The sequence below is a fragment of the Elephas maximus genome, chromosome 2 (assembly GCF_024166365.1).
Source record: "Elephas maximus indicus isolate mEleMax1 chromosome 2, mEleMax1 primary haplotype, whole genome shotgun sequence".
Lineage (NCBI taxonomy): Eukaryota > Metazoa > Chordata > Mammalia > Proboscidea > Elephantidae > Elephas > Elephas maximus.
In genome coordinates, this window is record NC_064820.1 from 201,421,505 (window position 1) to 201,438,697 (window position 17,193).

Consider the following 17,193-nt stretch of genomic DNA (forward strand, 5'->3'; position numbering starts at 1 on the left):
CCATATTAATGGCAGCACCACAGACCCAGTGGACAGCTGACATTTAATATGAAACATATGCTGCAGAGTGAAAGGCTCCTACCTGGGGATCTCCCATGGTGGAGCGCCCATGGGTCGGGGGATCGAAGGCAGCACCAACATTCAAGTGGTTGGGGTCTTCCTCTCTCCTCCGTATATCCATTCCACCTCAGCCCCCTACCCAGGCAGGAAGTCCCTGCCAAGATCAAACACTCAAACACACATGCACACGCACACCAAAATGCACGCACAAATACTCCTGCATACACAGACACACACAAGCTCTTGCATGCACACACATTAACACATACATATGCACACTCACACATGTGCACATGCTCAGTCAATATATGCATACAGAAACATACACACAAATACACAGACTCATACACACATGCTCACTCGAACCACATACACACTCAGATGTACACACACACTCCTACACATAGACACACACATGCATCCACATGTGCGTTCTCACGGGCACACACATACATATGTATGCGTATGCTCACTCACATGCACACATTCACATGCAGACACCCACACATGCACACTTGCATGTACTCACATGCACACTCGTGTGCACGCTCCCACATGCACACATGAGACGTGTGCACACATGCACTTACACATGCAGAGACACACAAACATGTACACACACATCAGCCTATTGTATCTGGCAGCAGCACGGGAACCCCTGGCTTGCTGGAGATGCGGAGGGTGGCAGGAGTAACAAAGGCTGTGTGCCTGTCCCTACAGATCCAAGGTCCCCAGGGGCCTATGCACATTTGCCCCATGGGTCCTGAGAAACCAGGCCCCAGCCACAGCTCAGGACATCATGCAGCTGCCCCAGCCTCAGTGCTAAGTGATGCACCAGGCATGGGGTCATCCCTGTGGCTCAGGGCAGACGAACGCTTCACTGACTCCTCTGCTCATAGTGGCTTCAGCAACAGCCTGTGATTCTCACAGTAGGCTGAGCGAGGACCCAGCCTTCTCCACAGTGGCTTTGGGAGGGCCTTCACCCGTTCACTCTCCGAGTGCTGGAACGCTAGGGGATGGGACAGAAAAGGTGAGAAGGTGCAGCCATCAGAGAGCAGAGGGGGAGTGCCACTTCCCAGCCCCCTCTCCTGGAAAATGGGCTGACTGTGGCAAAAAGGAAGCAAGAGGACACTTGCCTAGCCAGTGCTTACAACAACACGTGGCACATGATCAGTGCTGAAAAAAATGGCAGCTGCTACTGGGACTCTCCTCACTTACAGAAGAGAAAAGCTGAGGATCAGAGAGGGGCAGAGATATGCCCAAGGTCACACAGCTAGAAGCACGGAAGTGTGGAATGGAGCAAAATCTGCCTGTGATCAGGACCCTGTCTCTCGCTGAACCCCTAAGGCCAGGCTAAATTAGACCCACCATCAAGGAAATGTAGGGGTGCATGTGAGGGAGAGCTTTAATCTCCCAAGAGCTAGCACGTTTGCTTGGGGGCAGAGGAGCCCTGGCCTCTTCAGCCTGATCTGTGATCACCCAAGGCTCCAGTGAAGGAAGCAGATGGACACACACACACACGCCACAACCCTGCATTCAGCCCAATGGCCTGCCGGTAACCCTGCTTTCACCCACACTTCCCATGCAGCTCTTTGGTGAAGGGACCCAGGCAGGGTAAGATGAGTGAGAAAGGAGATGAAGTGGGGCCAGAAGAACAGTAACTAGGCCCAAGCTGCAGTGTTCTCATACCTGAACCTGGGGTTACCTTCAACTAGCTCTCAGAGGGAGCCCCTCAGGGGCCTTCAATCATACTGTGGTGAGGGCCTGCAAGGCCGCTAGGCTAGTCACCCCATTTTACAGGCAAGAGACCAAGGCCCTAAAAAGAGAAGGGAGTTGCCCCAGGTCACCAGCAGGGCCAGAGCATGATGCAGCCTGGCAGCCCATGGCACCCACTGTGACCGTAAGGAGACCCTGTTGCAGGTGGCTCACTCCCACGGAGTTCTGTCCTGCTGCTTGCACTTAACTTGTGCAAATCAGCTCCACCCACTCAGCAGAGCATTTTTGGCGGGAGGATCAGGAAAGCTTTTTGTTGTTGTTGTTATGGTGCTTTAAGTGAAAGTTTGTAAATCAAGTTAGTCTCTCATACAAAAGCTTATACACACCTTGCTACACACTCCTAAATCGCTCTCTCCCTAAGGAGACAGCACACTCCTGCTCTCCACCCGGTAATCCCTGTGTCCATTCAACCAGCTCCTGTCCCCCTCTGCCTTCTCATCTCACCTCCAGACAGGAGCTGCCCACATAGTCTCATGTGTCTACTTGAGCCAAGAAGCTCACTCCTCACCAGTATCATTTTCTGTCTTATACTCCAGTCCAATCCCTGTCTGAAGAGTTGGTTTTGGAAATGGTTCTAGTCTTGGGCTAAGAGAAGGTCCAGGAACCATGACCTCCGGGGTCCTTCTAGTCTCAGTCAGACCACTAAGTCCAGTCTTTTTACAAGAATTTGAGGTCTGCATCCTACTGCTCTCCTGCTCCATCAGGGACTCTCAGTTACGTTTCCTGACAGGGCAAGTATAGGTTGTAGCCAGGCACCATCTAGTTCTTCTGGTCTCAGGCTGATGGAGTCTCTGATTTATGTGGCCCTTTCTGTCTCCTGGGCTCATAATTACCTTGTGTTTTTGCTGTTCTTCATTCTCCTTTGCTCCAGGTGGGGTGAGACCAATTTATGCATCTTAGATGGCCACTTGCTAGCATTTAAGACCCCAGACGCCACTCACTGAAATGGGATGCAGAGTGTTTTCTTAATACATTTTGTTATGCCAATTGACCTAGATGTCCCCTGAAACCGTGGTCCCCAGAACCCCACCCCTGCTACTCTGGCCTTCAAAGTGTTCAGTCGTATTCAGGAAACTTCATTGCTTTTGGTTTAGTCCAGTTGTGCTGGCCTCTCCTGTGTTGTGTGTTGCCTTTCCCTTCACCTAAAATAGTTCTTGTCTACTATCTAATTAGTGAATACCCCTCTAAGTTCACTCCCCACCCTGTAACCACCAAAGAATATTTTCTTCTGTGTTTAAACTATTTCTTGAGTTCTTATAATAGTGGTCTCATACAATATTTGTCCTTTTGCAACTGACTAATTTCACTCAGCATAATGCCTTCCAGATTCCTCCATGTTATGTTTGAAGGATTCATACTTGTTCTTTATCATTGCGTAGTATTCCATGGTGTGAACATACTATAATCTATTTATCCATTCAACTGTTCTTGCTTCCATCTTTTTGCTATCGTGAACAGTGCTGCAATGAACTTGGGGTGCATGTATCTGTTTGTGTGAAGGCTCTTATTTCTCTAGAATATATTCCAAGGAGTGGGATTGCTAGATCGTGTGGTAGGTCTATTTCTACCTTTTTGAGAAAGCGCCAAATCAATTTCCAAAGTAGTTGTACCATTTTACATTCCCACCAGCAGTGTATAAGTGTTCTAGTCTCTCCACAATCTTTCCAACATTTGTTATTTTGTGTTTTCTGGATTAATGCCAGCTTTTTAAGAGTGAGATGGTATCTCATTGTAGTTTTGATCTGCATTTCTCTAATGGCTAATGATCCTGAGCATTTCCTCCTACATCTGTTAGCTGCCTGAATGTCTTCTTTAGTGAAGTGCCTGTTCATATCCTTTGTCCATTTTTTAATTGGGTTATTTGTCTTTTTGTTGTTGAGTTTTTGCAGTATCATGTAGATTTTAGAAATCAGATGCTGATCAGAATTGTCATAGCTAAAAATTTTTTCCTGCTCTGAAGGTAATCTTTTTACTCTTTTGGTGAAGTCTTTGGATGAGCATAAGTGTTTGATTTTTAGGAGCTCCCAGTTATCTAGTTTCTCTTCTGGTGTTTGTGCATTGTTAGTAATGTTTTGTATACTGTTTACGCCATGTATTAGGCCTCCTAGCATTGTCCCTATTTTTTTCTTCTACGATCTTTACCGTTTTAGATTTTATATTTAGGTCTTTGATCCAGTTTGAGTTAGCTTTCGTGCATGGTGTGAGGTATAGGTCTTGTTTCACTTTTTTGCAGATGGATATCCAGTTATGCCAGCACCATTTGTTAAACAGACTGTCTTTTCCCCATTTAGCAGACTTTGGGCCTTTGTCAATTATCAGTTGCTCATATGTGGATGGATTTATGTCTGGATTCTCAATTCTGTTTCATTGGTCTATGTCTCTGTTGTTGTACCAGTAATAGGCTGTTTTGACAACTGTGGCGGTATAACGGGTTCTAAAGTCAGGTAGTGTGAGGCCTCCCACTTTGTTCTTTTTCAGTAATGCTTTACTTATCTGGGGCCTTTTTCCCTTCTATATGCAGTTGGTGATTTGTTTCTCCATCCCATTAAAAAACGTCGTTGGAATTTGGATCGGAATTGCATTGTATCTATAGCTCGCTTTTGGAAGAACAGACATTTCTTTTACAATGTTAAGTCTTCCTATCCATGAGCAAGGTATGTTTGTCCACTTATGTAGGTCTCTTTTGGTTTCTTGCAGTAGTGTCTTGTAGTTTTCTTTGTATAGGTCTTTTACGTCTCTGGTTAGATTTACTTCTAAGTATTTTTTTTTTTTTATCTTCTTAGGGGCTACTGTAAATGGTATTGATTTGGTGATTTCTTCTTCGATGTTCTCTTTGCTGGTGTGGAGGAATCCAACTGATTTATGTATGTTTATCTTGTATCCTGATATTCTGCTGAACTCTTCTATTAGCTTCAGTAGTGTCCTTGAGGATTCTTTAGGGTTTTCTGTGTATAAGATCATGTCATCTGCAAATAGAGATACTTTTACTTCTTCCTTACCAACCTGGTTGCCCTTTATTTCTTCATCTAGCCTAATTGCTCTGGCTAGGACTTCCAGCAGAATGTTGAATAAGAGTGGTGATAAAGAGCATCATTGTGTGGTTCCTGTTCTCAAGGGGAATGCATTCAGACTCTTTCCATTTAGGATGATGTTGGCTGTTGGCTTTGTAAAAATGCCCTTTCTTATGCTCAGAAATTTCCCTTCTATTATTATTTTGCTGAGGGTTTTTATCATGAATGGGTATTGGACTTTGTCAAATGCCTTTTGTGCATTAATTGATAAGATCATGTGGTTCTTGTCTTTTGTTTTATTTATATGATGGATTACGTTGATTGCTTTTCTAATGCTGAACAATCCCTACATACCTGGTATGAATCCCACTTGGTCATGGTGAATTATTTTTTTGACATGTTGTTGAATTTTATTGACTAGAATTTTTTTGAGGATTTTTGCATCTAAGTTCATGAGGTATATAGGTCTGTAATTTTCTTATTTTGTGGTGTCTTTACCTGGTTTTGGTATCAGGGATATGCTGGCTTCATAGAATGAGTTTGGGAGTATTCCATCCTCTTCTATGCTCTGAAATACCTTTAGTAGTAGTGGTGTTAACTCTTCACTGAAAGTTTGGTAGAATTCTCCAGTGAAGCCATCAGGGCCAGGGCTTTTTTTTTTTTGCTGGGAGTTTTTTAATTACCTTTCAATCTCTTCTTTTGTTTATGGGTTTATTTAGTTGTTCTACCTCTGTTTGTGTTACTTTAGGTAGGTAATGTGTTTCTAGAAATCTGTCCATTTCTTCTAAGTTTTCAAATTTGTTAGAGTACAATTTTTCATAGTAATCTGATACGATTCTTTTAATTTCAGTTGGGTCTGTTGTGATACCACCTATCTCATTTCTTATTCAGGTTATTTGCTTCCTTTCCTGTTTATCTTCTTTCTGTTTGGCCAGTGGTTTATCGATTTTGTTAATTTTTTCAAAGAACAGCATGTGGTCTTGTTAACTCAATTGTTTTTCTGCTCTCTAAATTCTGGTCTAATTTTTATTATTTGCTTTCTTCTAGTGCCTGTGGGTTTCTTTTGTTGCTCTCTTTCTGTTTGTTCAAGTTGTAGGGATAATTCTTTGACTTTGGCCCTTTTTTCTTTTTGGATGTATGCATTTATCGCTGTAAATTGACCTCTGAGCACTGCTTTAGCTGTTTCCCAAAGGTTCTGATAGGATGTGTTTTCATTCTCATTGGATTCTATGAGTTTCTTTATTCCGCCTTTAATTTCTTCTATAACCCTGTTGTTTTTGATCAAGGTGTTGTTCAGTTTCCAAGCGTTTGATTTCTTTTCCCTGCTTTTTCTGTTATTGACTTCTACTTTTATGGCCTTACGGTCAGAGAAGATGCTTTGTAATATTTCAATGTTTTGGATTTTGTTAAGGCTTGCTTTATGACCTAATATGTGGTCTGTTCTAGAGAATGTTCCATGTGCATTGGAAAAGAAAGTATACTTGGCTGCTGTTAGGTGGAGTGTTCTGTATATGTCTATGAGGTCAAGTTGGTTGATTGTGGCATTTAGATCTTCCATGTCTTTATTGAGCTTCTTTCTGGATGTTCTGTCCTTCACTGAAAGTGGTGTGTTGAAGTCTCCTACAATTATTGTGGAGCTGTCTATCTCACTTTTAAATGCTGTTAGAGTTTGTTTTACATATCTTGAGGCCCTGTCATCGGGTGTGCAAATATGTAATATGGTTATATTCTCCTGGCATATTGTCCCTTTAATCATTATATAGTGTCCTTCCTTATCCTTTGTGGTGGATTTTACTTTAAAATCTATTTTGTCAGAAATTAATAGTGGCACTCCTGCTCTTTTTTGATTGTTATTTGCTTGATATATGTTTTTCCATCCGTTGAGTTTTAGTTTGTTTGTGTCTTTAAGTCTAAGGTGTGTCTCTTGCAGGCAGCATACAGACAGACTGTGTTTTTTTATCCATTCTCAGCAGAGCATTTTTAAAAGGGCAGGCAATTTGCCAACTGTTCCACTTAGTAGGGCCTGACGGTGCCCATGGGGAGGGCTGCCAGTCTCCAAACCCAGCAGCCACCCAGGGTCCATGGACCCCTCAGAGTGGCGGCATTTTGCTGCTCTGGGTGTGTGTTTGTACAACAGGACCCTGAGCATCAGGCAACATCCTCCCCAGGCTCCAGAGACAGGTGAACCACCATGCTGAGCTTCATGAGAGGCTGGGTTCAGGCTACACCATACCCTTTCCAAAATGATTCCAAGGGGAAAAGGCACCTCTTGCACAGAGAGTCACACAAACCTGCTGTAACTCCAGGTGTCCTTATCTGTAAAATGGGGATAACTGTTGCTGAGCTCACAGACTATTGCAGGGAAGCAGTATGATGCCATGAGCACAGAGCACCCAGCACAGTACCAGGCAAGAGTGTGTGGAGAAAATGCCAATCCTAAGACTGCCTCCCATGGCTGCCCACCACCCCTTGAGGGACAACCGCCAGCTGGTGGAATTCCCTGAGGGTGCACCACCTGATGGCCAATGGCCCCCAGCGAGGGCAAACAGGCTGCAGCAGTGGGGAGGTGCCTGCCAAGGCACAGGGAAGGCAGGTGGGCAGCTGATGCTGCCCTCCCAGGGGAGGTAAGGCAGGAGTCGTTTTGTGGTGGACGCTGGTAGCCAGTCTCCCCAGTGTCCCCCTCCCCTTACCCTGCTCTTACCCAAGGATGTGCCCCTCAGGTGCAGGCCATGGGGCAGGGTATGTGGCTCAGGCCTGAGCCAACCAGCACATCCCACTTATGAACTGCAATTGTTAGTTACTGGAAAGGTCATGTGACCTAAGCCAGTCCAATCAGAATGGGGCTCAGGGCTGTGGCGGGAACCTCCAAAAAATAGGTGCTTTCTGTTTTCCAGTGGGCTGTCCCTGGGGGTATGAGCAACATGGGTCAGCAGCAGCCTGCGTCCCCTGGGGAGCAGTATCACACGGGGGATATGGAACTGAGAGAGCAAGGTTCAGGTGACACCACTCAGCCCCTGGATTACCCCATCCCAATTGCAAGTGTCCATAGATGCCTTCTGTGCTGAAGCCTGGGTTTTAGACAACACATGTGCCTTATGTGACTCTGATGGGGCCACTATGAGATGGGCAGAGGGCCTGTGGGCTGCTGCTTTGACAACTGGGGCACAAAGCCCTGACCCTTCTCTCCTGAACCCCAAAGAGGGAAGAACTGCAGAAAGCCCTTCCCTCCAACCAAAGACCCTCCAATGAGAAGCTGGTGGTGAAGCCCACCAAGAGGTGGTGAATGCTGCAGAAGGGGGCATGGAGAGAGGGGAGGCTATGAGGAAATAAGGCTGATTTATCAGCAAACCCCCAGAACAGTCCCTCTCTGCCTGCCAAATTGTCCTGCAGGAAGCCCAGGCCCATCCAAAGATACTGCTGCCACCACAGTCCCCAGCATTTCCAGATCTGCCACTAAAGCCCTTGTCAGGGGGCCTCAGGGCAGACACGTGGTCTCCAAGCTGGACTTATTTGTCTGCACGATGGCAAAAGTATCAGAAATATGACACAGACATCCAGGTTCTCTGAAGAAACATCAGAAGATCTGACAGCCACAAGCCTATATTCCTGAGTGTCAACAATCACTCAACGGAGAAACAGTTGCCCCCTTGAGATGGGCCATGGGCTCACCAGGGTCCCCACCTCTCCCTGCTGCTACCTTGTCCCCTCACTTGTGTCTAGTCCCCATTTGGCCCCTATGGCATCTGAGTTTGCAACTCCAGCTTTGGAGTTGCACTGGAACAGTCCCCAAAGACGGCTGACTCCAGCCCCTCACTTTACACCTGGACAAACCAAGGCTCATGGAGGGGAAGAGCCCTGTCCAGGGTCACACGGTGAGTCACCAGAGTCCAGCCCAAGGTCTCCTCACACCCATCTAGTCCCTTTCCCATGCAAGCTTCCCTTCCTTACTTAGTTTGGTTTAGACCAGGGATTTAAACTCAGGACTCATGAACCCCAAGAAGGGTGGGAAAACCATGTGTGTGCACAAATGCATTCCTGTGGAAAAAGAGGCAGAGCTTTCAACTATTCTCCAAGGTGGTCTGCTCCACAGGCTGTAGTTGCCATGGGGTCAGCAACAGAGCAGAAGAGGGAGGAGAGCTAGGCTCACCCTGGGCACTGGGTCACAGTGTCTCCTGGGCGAGTCCCACCCCCTTCCCTGCACAGGCTTCCAGCCCCACCTTCCCAATCACTTTCATTTTATGCCCCTCAACTGAGCTCCACCCAGTCCCGTGCTGGGCCCTGAGGACAAAGCTGGGGATGGGACAAAGGAATCCACAGTCACACAAGGAGGCAGACACCAAACAAATCATGACATTCGTGGTACAAGTTACCTAGAAGCATGTGAATGCCTGGGAAGGCTTCCTGGATGACAGACATTTAGCTGAGACCTGCAGAGTGAGCCAGGTTAGAAGGAAGGGAGTAAGAGTGGCCCAGGCAGAGGGAACAGCCTGTGCATAGGCCCTGAGCTGGGAGTGTTTGATAAACTTGGCTATAGCCATGAGGGGCACGGCAGTGACGAGCAAGGCTGGACTGGCCCCAATCACGGTGGCCTTGAATGACAGGCCGATGCGTTGGATTTTTTTTTAAGGGCAATAAGAAAACCATATAAAAACCTTAAGCAAAAGAGTGAGATGATTTGATGTGTGGTTTTTAAAGATCACTCTGGCTATTGTGCAGAGAATGGGTTGGTGGGGAGAGACCAATTCAGAGGAGTTGAGGAATACAGGAGCAAAAGATGGTAACTTGGAGTCAGGTAGCGGTGCAGGGATGGAAACTGGGGATGACTTCCAAAGAGGTGTAGGAAGTAGACATGCAGGATGGTGGTTGGCTGCATGTGGGGGTCACCATGGGGTTGGCCAGGGAGGGCATCCCAGAGGCAGCTGGGCAGGCAAGGACAGAACCCAGGAGATGTGGGCTGGACACAGGAAGCCTGGAGTCCGGGAGGAGTGTGGTGGCAGACTCGTTCTCCACTCCATTCCATGTGTTTTAGAGGCCTGACCCTCACCCTGAACCAGAAGGTGGGCAAAACGCTCAGCCCAGGCCCCCACCACAGCAAATGATTTAAAGATAATCCTGTGATTCAAGCAGTACAAAACAGAGCCCTCTCCAGGACTCTTGTGGGAATCATCCAGAAAGGAGTGCTCTCCATTCCATAGGGATTGCCACCTTGGGAGACAGGTTAAGCCAGGACTACTGGTGGCCCTTACGTGGGGAGGGTAACCCTGAGAGGAACAAAGAGAGTGGTAGAACTGAGGGACAGAGAGCATGTTCCAACACTAGTGCCGAGCCCCTGGATCCAGCTATGCCTGAAGATGGTTCTCCTCAGGACTCCCCAGATAGCAAGGACCATCATGTCCCTTGTTTGTGTCATCCAATGTGAGCTGGTTTCCTGTCACTTAAACTGAGAGAGTCTTAAACAAGAGTGGTAACAGCCGTGGAGAAAGTTGATAGCACCCTGGGTGGATGTGTAGATTCCAAAGAGCAGGGGCCAAACAGGGAGCCTCCACTCTGACCTGAGGAGTCCCAACACCTAGGCAGCCCAGAAGTTTCTGCAGCCCCTCTTCAGTATTCCTGAGATCCCCTCGTTGTCTTCCAGGCAATGCCAGTGCAGGGTGGGAGGAAGGAAGACCCTGGACCACCCTGGACCCCAGGCAGGGACTTTGTCTGCAAGTCCCAGGCACCTCTGTCCCACAGCTTCAGGGCCTACCTGCACCTGCCTGCCTGCCTCTAACTCCTGAGCTGGCTGGAGCCCAGTGTGTGGGCCTCAATGCAGTGGCTTTCTTAGGAAAAATGAACCTCACCTTAGTCCCTTTAGGAGCAAATGGCTTCTCTCTGTGGCCTTTAAAAAACAAAACCAAACCCGTTGCCATTGCATCAATTCCGACTCATAGCAACCCTACAGGACAGAGTAGAACTACTCCATAGGGCTTAACTATTGTGCCACCAGGGCTCCCTGTGGTCCTTGGTGACTCTTAATGTCCAGCAAGACTGCACAGAGTGGGTGCTGGCCAAGATGGCAGCTGGGAGGGGAGCCCTGGCCCCCCGTGGCAGTAGCTCCAGCTTCTTCTTGCCATAAGACCTCAGGCAGCTCAGGGGCCTCTCTGAGCCTTGGCCATACAATGAGGGCTCTGCCTCACAATGTCGAGGAGCTCATATGGTACCCCCGGGAAGGGTGTGCACCTTCTACCTTCGGCCCCAGGATCAGAGGACCAGGCCTCAGAGGTCACGCCCTTCCCACTACCCAGCCTGCAGAGGCGTCCTCCGCTGGCCCTGCCCAGCCAGAGACACCAGACCATCCTATTAGTGTCCCCACTATGATCGGGCTGCAACACAGTTCCTGGGCCCCAACCCACGAATGAAGAGCTGCAGCCCAGAGCAGTTCACCAGCAAGTGTGTGGGCCACCAGGGCCTGTTTCCCAGTTCCTGCTTCCTCACACTGTGGACAGTAAATGCTGCTGGCTGAGAAAGTCCCCAGAGTAGGTAAGGTCAAAAATGTTTTAAAGAAATGAAGTTCTTCGTTTTTTTTTTTTTTTTAATGACATGCAGAAAAGGCAATCAAATGGAGTGAGTAGGGCCTTGGAATCACATAGACAGGCATTCAAATGCTGGCTGTGAAGTGCTAGGCAAGCCACCTCAACTTTCAGAGCCTCCATTTATTCCTCTGTAGAATGGGGACAATATTAGGACATATTCCTTAGGGTGCTATGAGGATCAAACAAGGAAATGAGGCATAAGATGCTTGGCACAGAGCCTGGTACAGAGTAGGAGCACAGTAAAATGTGAGTTGCTATCATTACTTTTTATGCCAACAGGCTTTCGTTGGGTTTTTAATGAGCGTGTAAGAATAATTTGAAATCAGCACGAATAATTTGAAATCAGCACACCTATGGTGTAGACTGTAGGAGCCCTGGTGACACAATGATTAAGCACTCAGCTGCTAACCAAAAGGTTGGCAGTTTGAACCTACCCAGTGGCTCCGCAGGAGAAAGACCTGGCAATCTGCTCCCATGAAGACTACAGCCTAAAAAACCCTATGAGGCAGTTCTACTCTGTCGCACGGGGTCACTATGTGTCAAAAATCAACTCGACGGCAGCTAACAACAATAGCATCATGTGGCCCAAAAGATACTAGAAAACTCTTCAAAGCAATGTGACGTACAAGAACCCTTCACTCAGCATTTTTTTCTCATGCCTCATGAAAAGGCAAACTTTAACCCTGTGAATATTATGAATAATGTCTATCTAGTGGTTGTAAAAAAAAAAAAAAAAAAAAAAATTTTTTTTTTTTTTAGTGGTTGTCAGGGAACCCAGAAATGCTACCTTCTTCAGCCTCTCTGGAAATAAAGTGCATACATGTCTTATAAAGCACATTTTCATGTGGCTTATCTTGGGGCTGCACCTCTACCTGCCTCCAGTAGAATTATCACTTTGGCTGGCCCAAGGTCTTGATTTCTGACAAAACAATCTCATGCCACTTTGGGGAGCAGTGCCTCCTGCACTCTCAGCCTATGGGGTTCTGCAAACCCCATGCCCTGACTCCCACAGGAACAGCTGACCCCGGCCTGGCCAGAGCAACACCCAAGGCTCAGCTGGAGTTATCAGTAAAAGATGTCAGCCTGGCACTTCCAGGGCCATCTGATTCACCTCAGAGGGAATCTATCTGAGAACAAAGCCAACACATAATAGGACAGGGGCAAGAGTCCTGAAGCCTGTGAGGAGTACCTGGATCCAGCCATGCCTGAAGACTTCCCCATTATGTGAGCTATTTACTTCTTCTTCCTGCTTACACTAATTTGGCTTACATTTTCTGTCACTTGCAACTGAAAGCATCCCCGAAATAAGAATTCTACTGTACTGAATAGATTAGAGATTGCTTTCCACAGCAAAGAAGGTTAAAACTGCCATCCTTCAAAGCAGAGAAATAAATTCAGATGTCTTCAGGGCCAGGCAAGACAATGAACCCACATGTGCCTCAGGATAGGGGAGGACAATAGGTCTGAAAGTTTCTGTGGCCCTTGGGACAGGCATGTCGCCTTGACATCCAAACTTAATATTTGCATTGTGGACACTGCAAGGGCAGGTATACTGGAATCTCTGCCCATGTCCAGCACATGTAACCTCTCACCATGCCTGTCCTGACCAAGCCACTCCATGCCTGGAATCTTCACACATGGTGTTTTCTCTGCCCAGATGGGCAACTGCACCTTTTCCAGTGGACAACTCATCCTATTCAAAGAGCCCCTCAGGAGCACATACTTAATGCCCTGGCCAGAGAACCCCTCAGCCTGTCAGCCTCCCTGAGGGTGTGAGCCCAGGGTGGGTTCCAGGCCTGCCATGTCTCTGACCAGTACTGAGGACACACGAAATATCACATGCTGGATGAATGAATGAATGAACAAATGAATGAATGATACAGTGGCAAAGCTTCTCTGAAATGCACTCCATCAGGAATTAATTAGGACACAGTCGTCAGGTACCAACACACTACATCTACGTCACCCACCACCACCAAGCCCCCTCCCCCCTCCCCCGCCAAGTCCCCAGGACTGATTTCCTTTCATTTAGGAAATTCACCTCCAGTATAAATTGAGACACACCTATGAGACCCGGAACATCCTCAGAGACAACAGCAACTATAAAGCGTTGCACCATTTTAACCCAACTCCTCCAAGGACATTTATAGTTTTTTTGCAACAAGCCTGGGTTCTAAATCCATCCAAAGGCAGTGATTTTCCTAAGCAACAAGTGAAGTTTCCTGCGTCTCCATAAAAAGCATGCCAGCGGTCGCTGGGCTCTCGTCTAATTGCCAGCTCTGCAGACGGTAGGACAGGCCCTGGCCGCCGAGGATGGGCGTGCGCAGGGGTCAGCAGGGCTGGGAGAGTAGCCACTCATTAGAGCAGGAATGCCCTGAGCAGCAATTAGAGCAGAGCCCACAGTAGGTGGCTTCAGATATCTGGCTAGCAGAGTCAACCTGACCTCCGCACACCCAATCCAAAATAGAAAACTGCAGTGGCTTCTGCCTGGTGCCAGGTCCCAAGCTGCTGGACAGAACACCGCCAATGTCAGCCTCCTCCCTGAGCATCGATCCAGGCTTCCTCTGAGGCCCCCGGGTGCCAAGCAATGGTCCCTCTGCGCCCTAGGATGCAGGAGAACTTCCCACAGCTTGAGTCACACTGAATGGCCCAGGAAGTCCCCCAAAGGGCCCTCTAGCCTCACGGGTCCATCAGAGCCTGCCCACTTAAAGATACAAGGAGTCCGTGGACACCAGAGCCTGCATTTCCAAATGCTCCCCTTGGCTCAAAACAGGGAGAGAAAGCCTACTTTTCAAATACACAACTGGAGTTCGACAGGAAACCACAGAGTAAAAATCAGTGGCTCCCAGTCAGCCGAGGGGGGGCACAGAGCTAACAGGGCATTTCAGCACCACTGCCTGCTCCCAGGGCTGGCTCCACCTGCAGACTTACCTACCACACACATATCCCGCCTGCAAAAACGCACAGGGACATACACTTCCCAGACACCGTGACACACAGGAGCAAGAACCCAGAGACACATGTGCACAGAGGCACAATGGCACACGAACGTATACACACAGATGCTCAGGTACACAGATGCAATGCACATGGACATACCCAAACGCACGTGCAGACACACGCATGCAAATACACACACACACCCCAACCCACACCTAAATGCAAGAAAAAAGGTGCAGGCGGGTGCCAGGGAGACACAAAGACGCTCTGCTACTTGACGGGAGTTTTGCGACCCTCCCCCTTCCCATACATGGCCTCCTTATCAGAACAATCAAAATAACTTGCCTTCCAGCCAAACCCTCAGTGGTGGGATGGCTCCCTACGCACCAGGGCGGCAAAGCAGGCCCTCAGGGCAAGCCCTGCCCTCCCAAGGGACTCCCAGGACAGCAGCCTCCAAAGCCCAAAGGAGAGACAGGAGCAGAACAGTGCGGACTCACCAGCCCGTCGCAGTTGCTGAGCGCCACAGAGGAGGTTGCGGGCAGGCCGGCTACATCCCCGACGTATTGACAGGTTCCAAGAAGGGGCTCCACGCGAGTGGTGCCCGACTCGTCCTGCCACTCCACGGTGGCTCCAGGCGCCACGAGGCGGGCGTTGGGCCGCAGCCGCAGATGCAGGTCTCTGCCGAAGACTGTGACATTGTAGAAGAGGCGGCTGCCAGGGTCTTCCTCGCTGCCTTCGGGGAAGCCCGGGGTCCAGACTGGGGTAGCCCTGCGGGTCCGAACCGCCGCCCTGGCCGTCGCCGCCGACACCACGTGGGACACCAAGCGGCCCTGAGAGTCAGTGCGCACCGGCACCGCCAGGATGCGCTCCGCTCCATGCCCCATGGGTCCCCCTGCAACGGGAAGGGGCATTAGACCCGCTGAAATCTCGGAGCCCGGAGCCACGCGGCGGAGCCCCGCACCCGCAGCCCTGCCCCCACTGCAAAGTGAAGGGGCCTTCCTCCAGGCAGCCCCCAGAAGCGAACCTGCACCTCTCCGGGCCTTCTTGCAACCGTGAAGGGGCGTTAACAGGGCCAGCAGACAGAAGCCCCGCAGCCCCTGGGCGTCTCTTTCTGGGACCCTGCCAGCTAGGAGCTCTGCCCCTGCCCCTCTCCGGGTTGGGGCTCCCCGGGCGTCTCTCAGTTCCCCAGGGAATGGCCCCTCCAGTGCGTCCCCTGGCCCATTAAGCCTACCCTCCTTGGCAGGGCATGAGACTGCTTGGAAGTCTTTCTCAGTTGGCCCCCCTGCCCGTGTGCTTCGACCCCTCCGCGGCACCGCCGCCCTAGCGCCCTCCGGAGTGGCGAGGACTCAGCTCCCACAGGCACGGGGAGGCCTGTCCTGCGTGTTCAGCTGCCAGTCACCCGGTTGTGGGGCCACTCTCCTAGGGCACCCGAGAATGGAAGGGATGGAGCAGAGTCTCTCCGACCTCCGGGGATCCCCTCCGAATCGCTCCAACCAGTCTCCAGGGCCGAGGCGGCGCGCGAGGCACCGGGGCTCCTCCCGAGCGTTCCCGGACACGAGCCCGGACACTGCCTCGCCCTGGTTCCCCCAGCCCCACTGGAACTGGTGCTGCGCTCTCCGCCGCCGGGCTTTGCCGGCCCTCAGTCTCCACACGCCGAGTCCCAGGAGCCGCGAGTGCGCCTAAGCTTCCCCCGGCCTGGGGAGCTCGGCTGCCCCGCGGGGCGCCTCCTGTGCGACCATCCCGGCCTCGAAGTTGGCCAACTTGGCCCCAGGCGGGGCGCACGGAGTTTGCCCAAGTCAGGGTGGACTGCGCCTGGGGGTACTGTGGGGTCAGCGGGCGGGCCGGCCGGTGGGGGTCGCGGGCGTGAGGGCCGGGCTGCACCTACCTGGGGGGTCGGCGGCGGCAGCGGCGAGCTGGGCGTTCGCGGGAGGCGTCGGCAGCAGGAGCGGCGGCAGCAGCAGCAGCAGCGCGGGGCAGAGCAGGCGGCGAGCGGCGCCCGCCGGCGGATCCATGGCAGCCGGACCGCAACCCTGGCCCGGCACTCGCAGCCGGCGCGAAAGTTGCCCACGCGCCGCCCAGTCCACATCTGGGGGCAGCTGGAGCCGCCTGCAGCTGCAGCACCGCAGGGCGCGGGGCGGAGGAGGAGCCGCGCGGAGGGAGGGCGGGGAACCGGAGGGAGGCGGGGAGAGGGCAGGGCTCGCGGCGGCTAGGGAGCGGGCGGGAGGAACTGCGAGCAGAGGGAGGGCGGGGACGGCAGGCGCCTCAGCCTGCGGTGACCCGGCGCTTCTTGGCTCTGCCGCCGCCGCCGCCGCCGCCTCCGGCTGGCCACCTAACGCCGACGCCGCCGTTCTGGGCTAGCGGCGAAGCAGACACGCCCCGAGGCGGCAGCAGAGAAGAGCTGCGGGCCGCGCGGGAGGAGTCCCGCCGCGGGCCACCCTCGGCGCGCCCCGCGCCCTCTCTCCGCACGATCTCGTAGGAGCAGCCCTGGGCAGAGCAACCCCACCCAGAGAGTCCTTCGGCGCCTGCGTTCCACCGGTCCACCCAGGAGGCTCCAACACCCTCTTCCTGCATTCTGGGGCGGGACAGGGCGTGGGGATATGGGAGCTGTAGGCTAATTGCAGGGTCCCAGGGGAGGCCCCAGAGGCCGAAGGACACAGTTATAGGAGGATGCACTCCAGGAGCTACTCCAAAAATCAGCACCTTTTGCCCGAACTCCTCTCTACCTGGCGCCCCTGTCCCTTCGTCTGCCTCCCCATCCCTCCATTGCAGCCTCTGAGAGCAGCCTCTCCCTCCCAGACCTAGGAGCATCCTCCTGGAGCACACTCAGGCTGCTG

General features: G+C 51.1%; 1 protein-coding gene across 1 annotated transcript in view; it reads right to left on the reverse strand.

Moving 5' to 3' along the window:
* Nucleotides 1-16,473, reverse strand: part of ADAMTS2 (ADAM metallopeptidase with thrombospondin type 1 motif 2) — a 312,393-nt gene extending 295,920 nt beyond the window's left edge. The window contains exons 1-2 of the mRNA XM_049874524.1: nt 16,245-16,473; nt 14,857-15,251 (exon numbers count right to left, since the gene is read on the reverse strand). Coding sequence (XP_049730481.1) covers nt 14,857-15,251; nt 16,245-16,371 — 522 coding nt within the window. The 5' untranslated portion in view covers nt 16,372-16,473. The remainder of the gene's footprint in view (nt 1-14,856; nt 15,252-16,244) is intronic.
* Between the last annotated feature and the right edge of the window lie 720 nt (nt 16,474-17,193).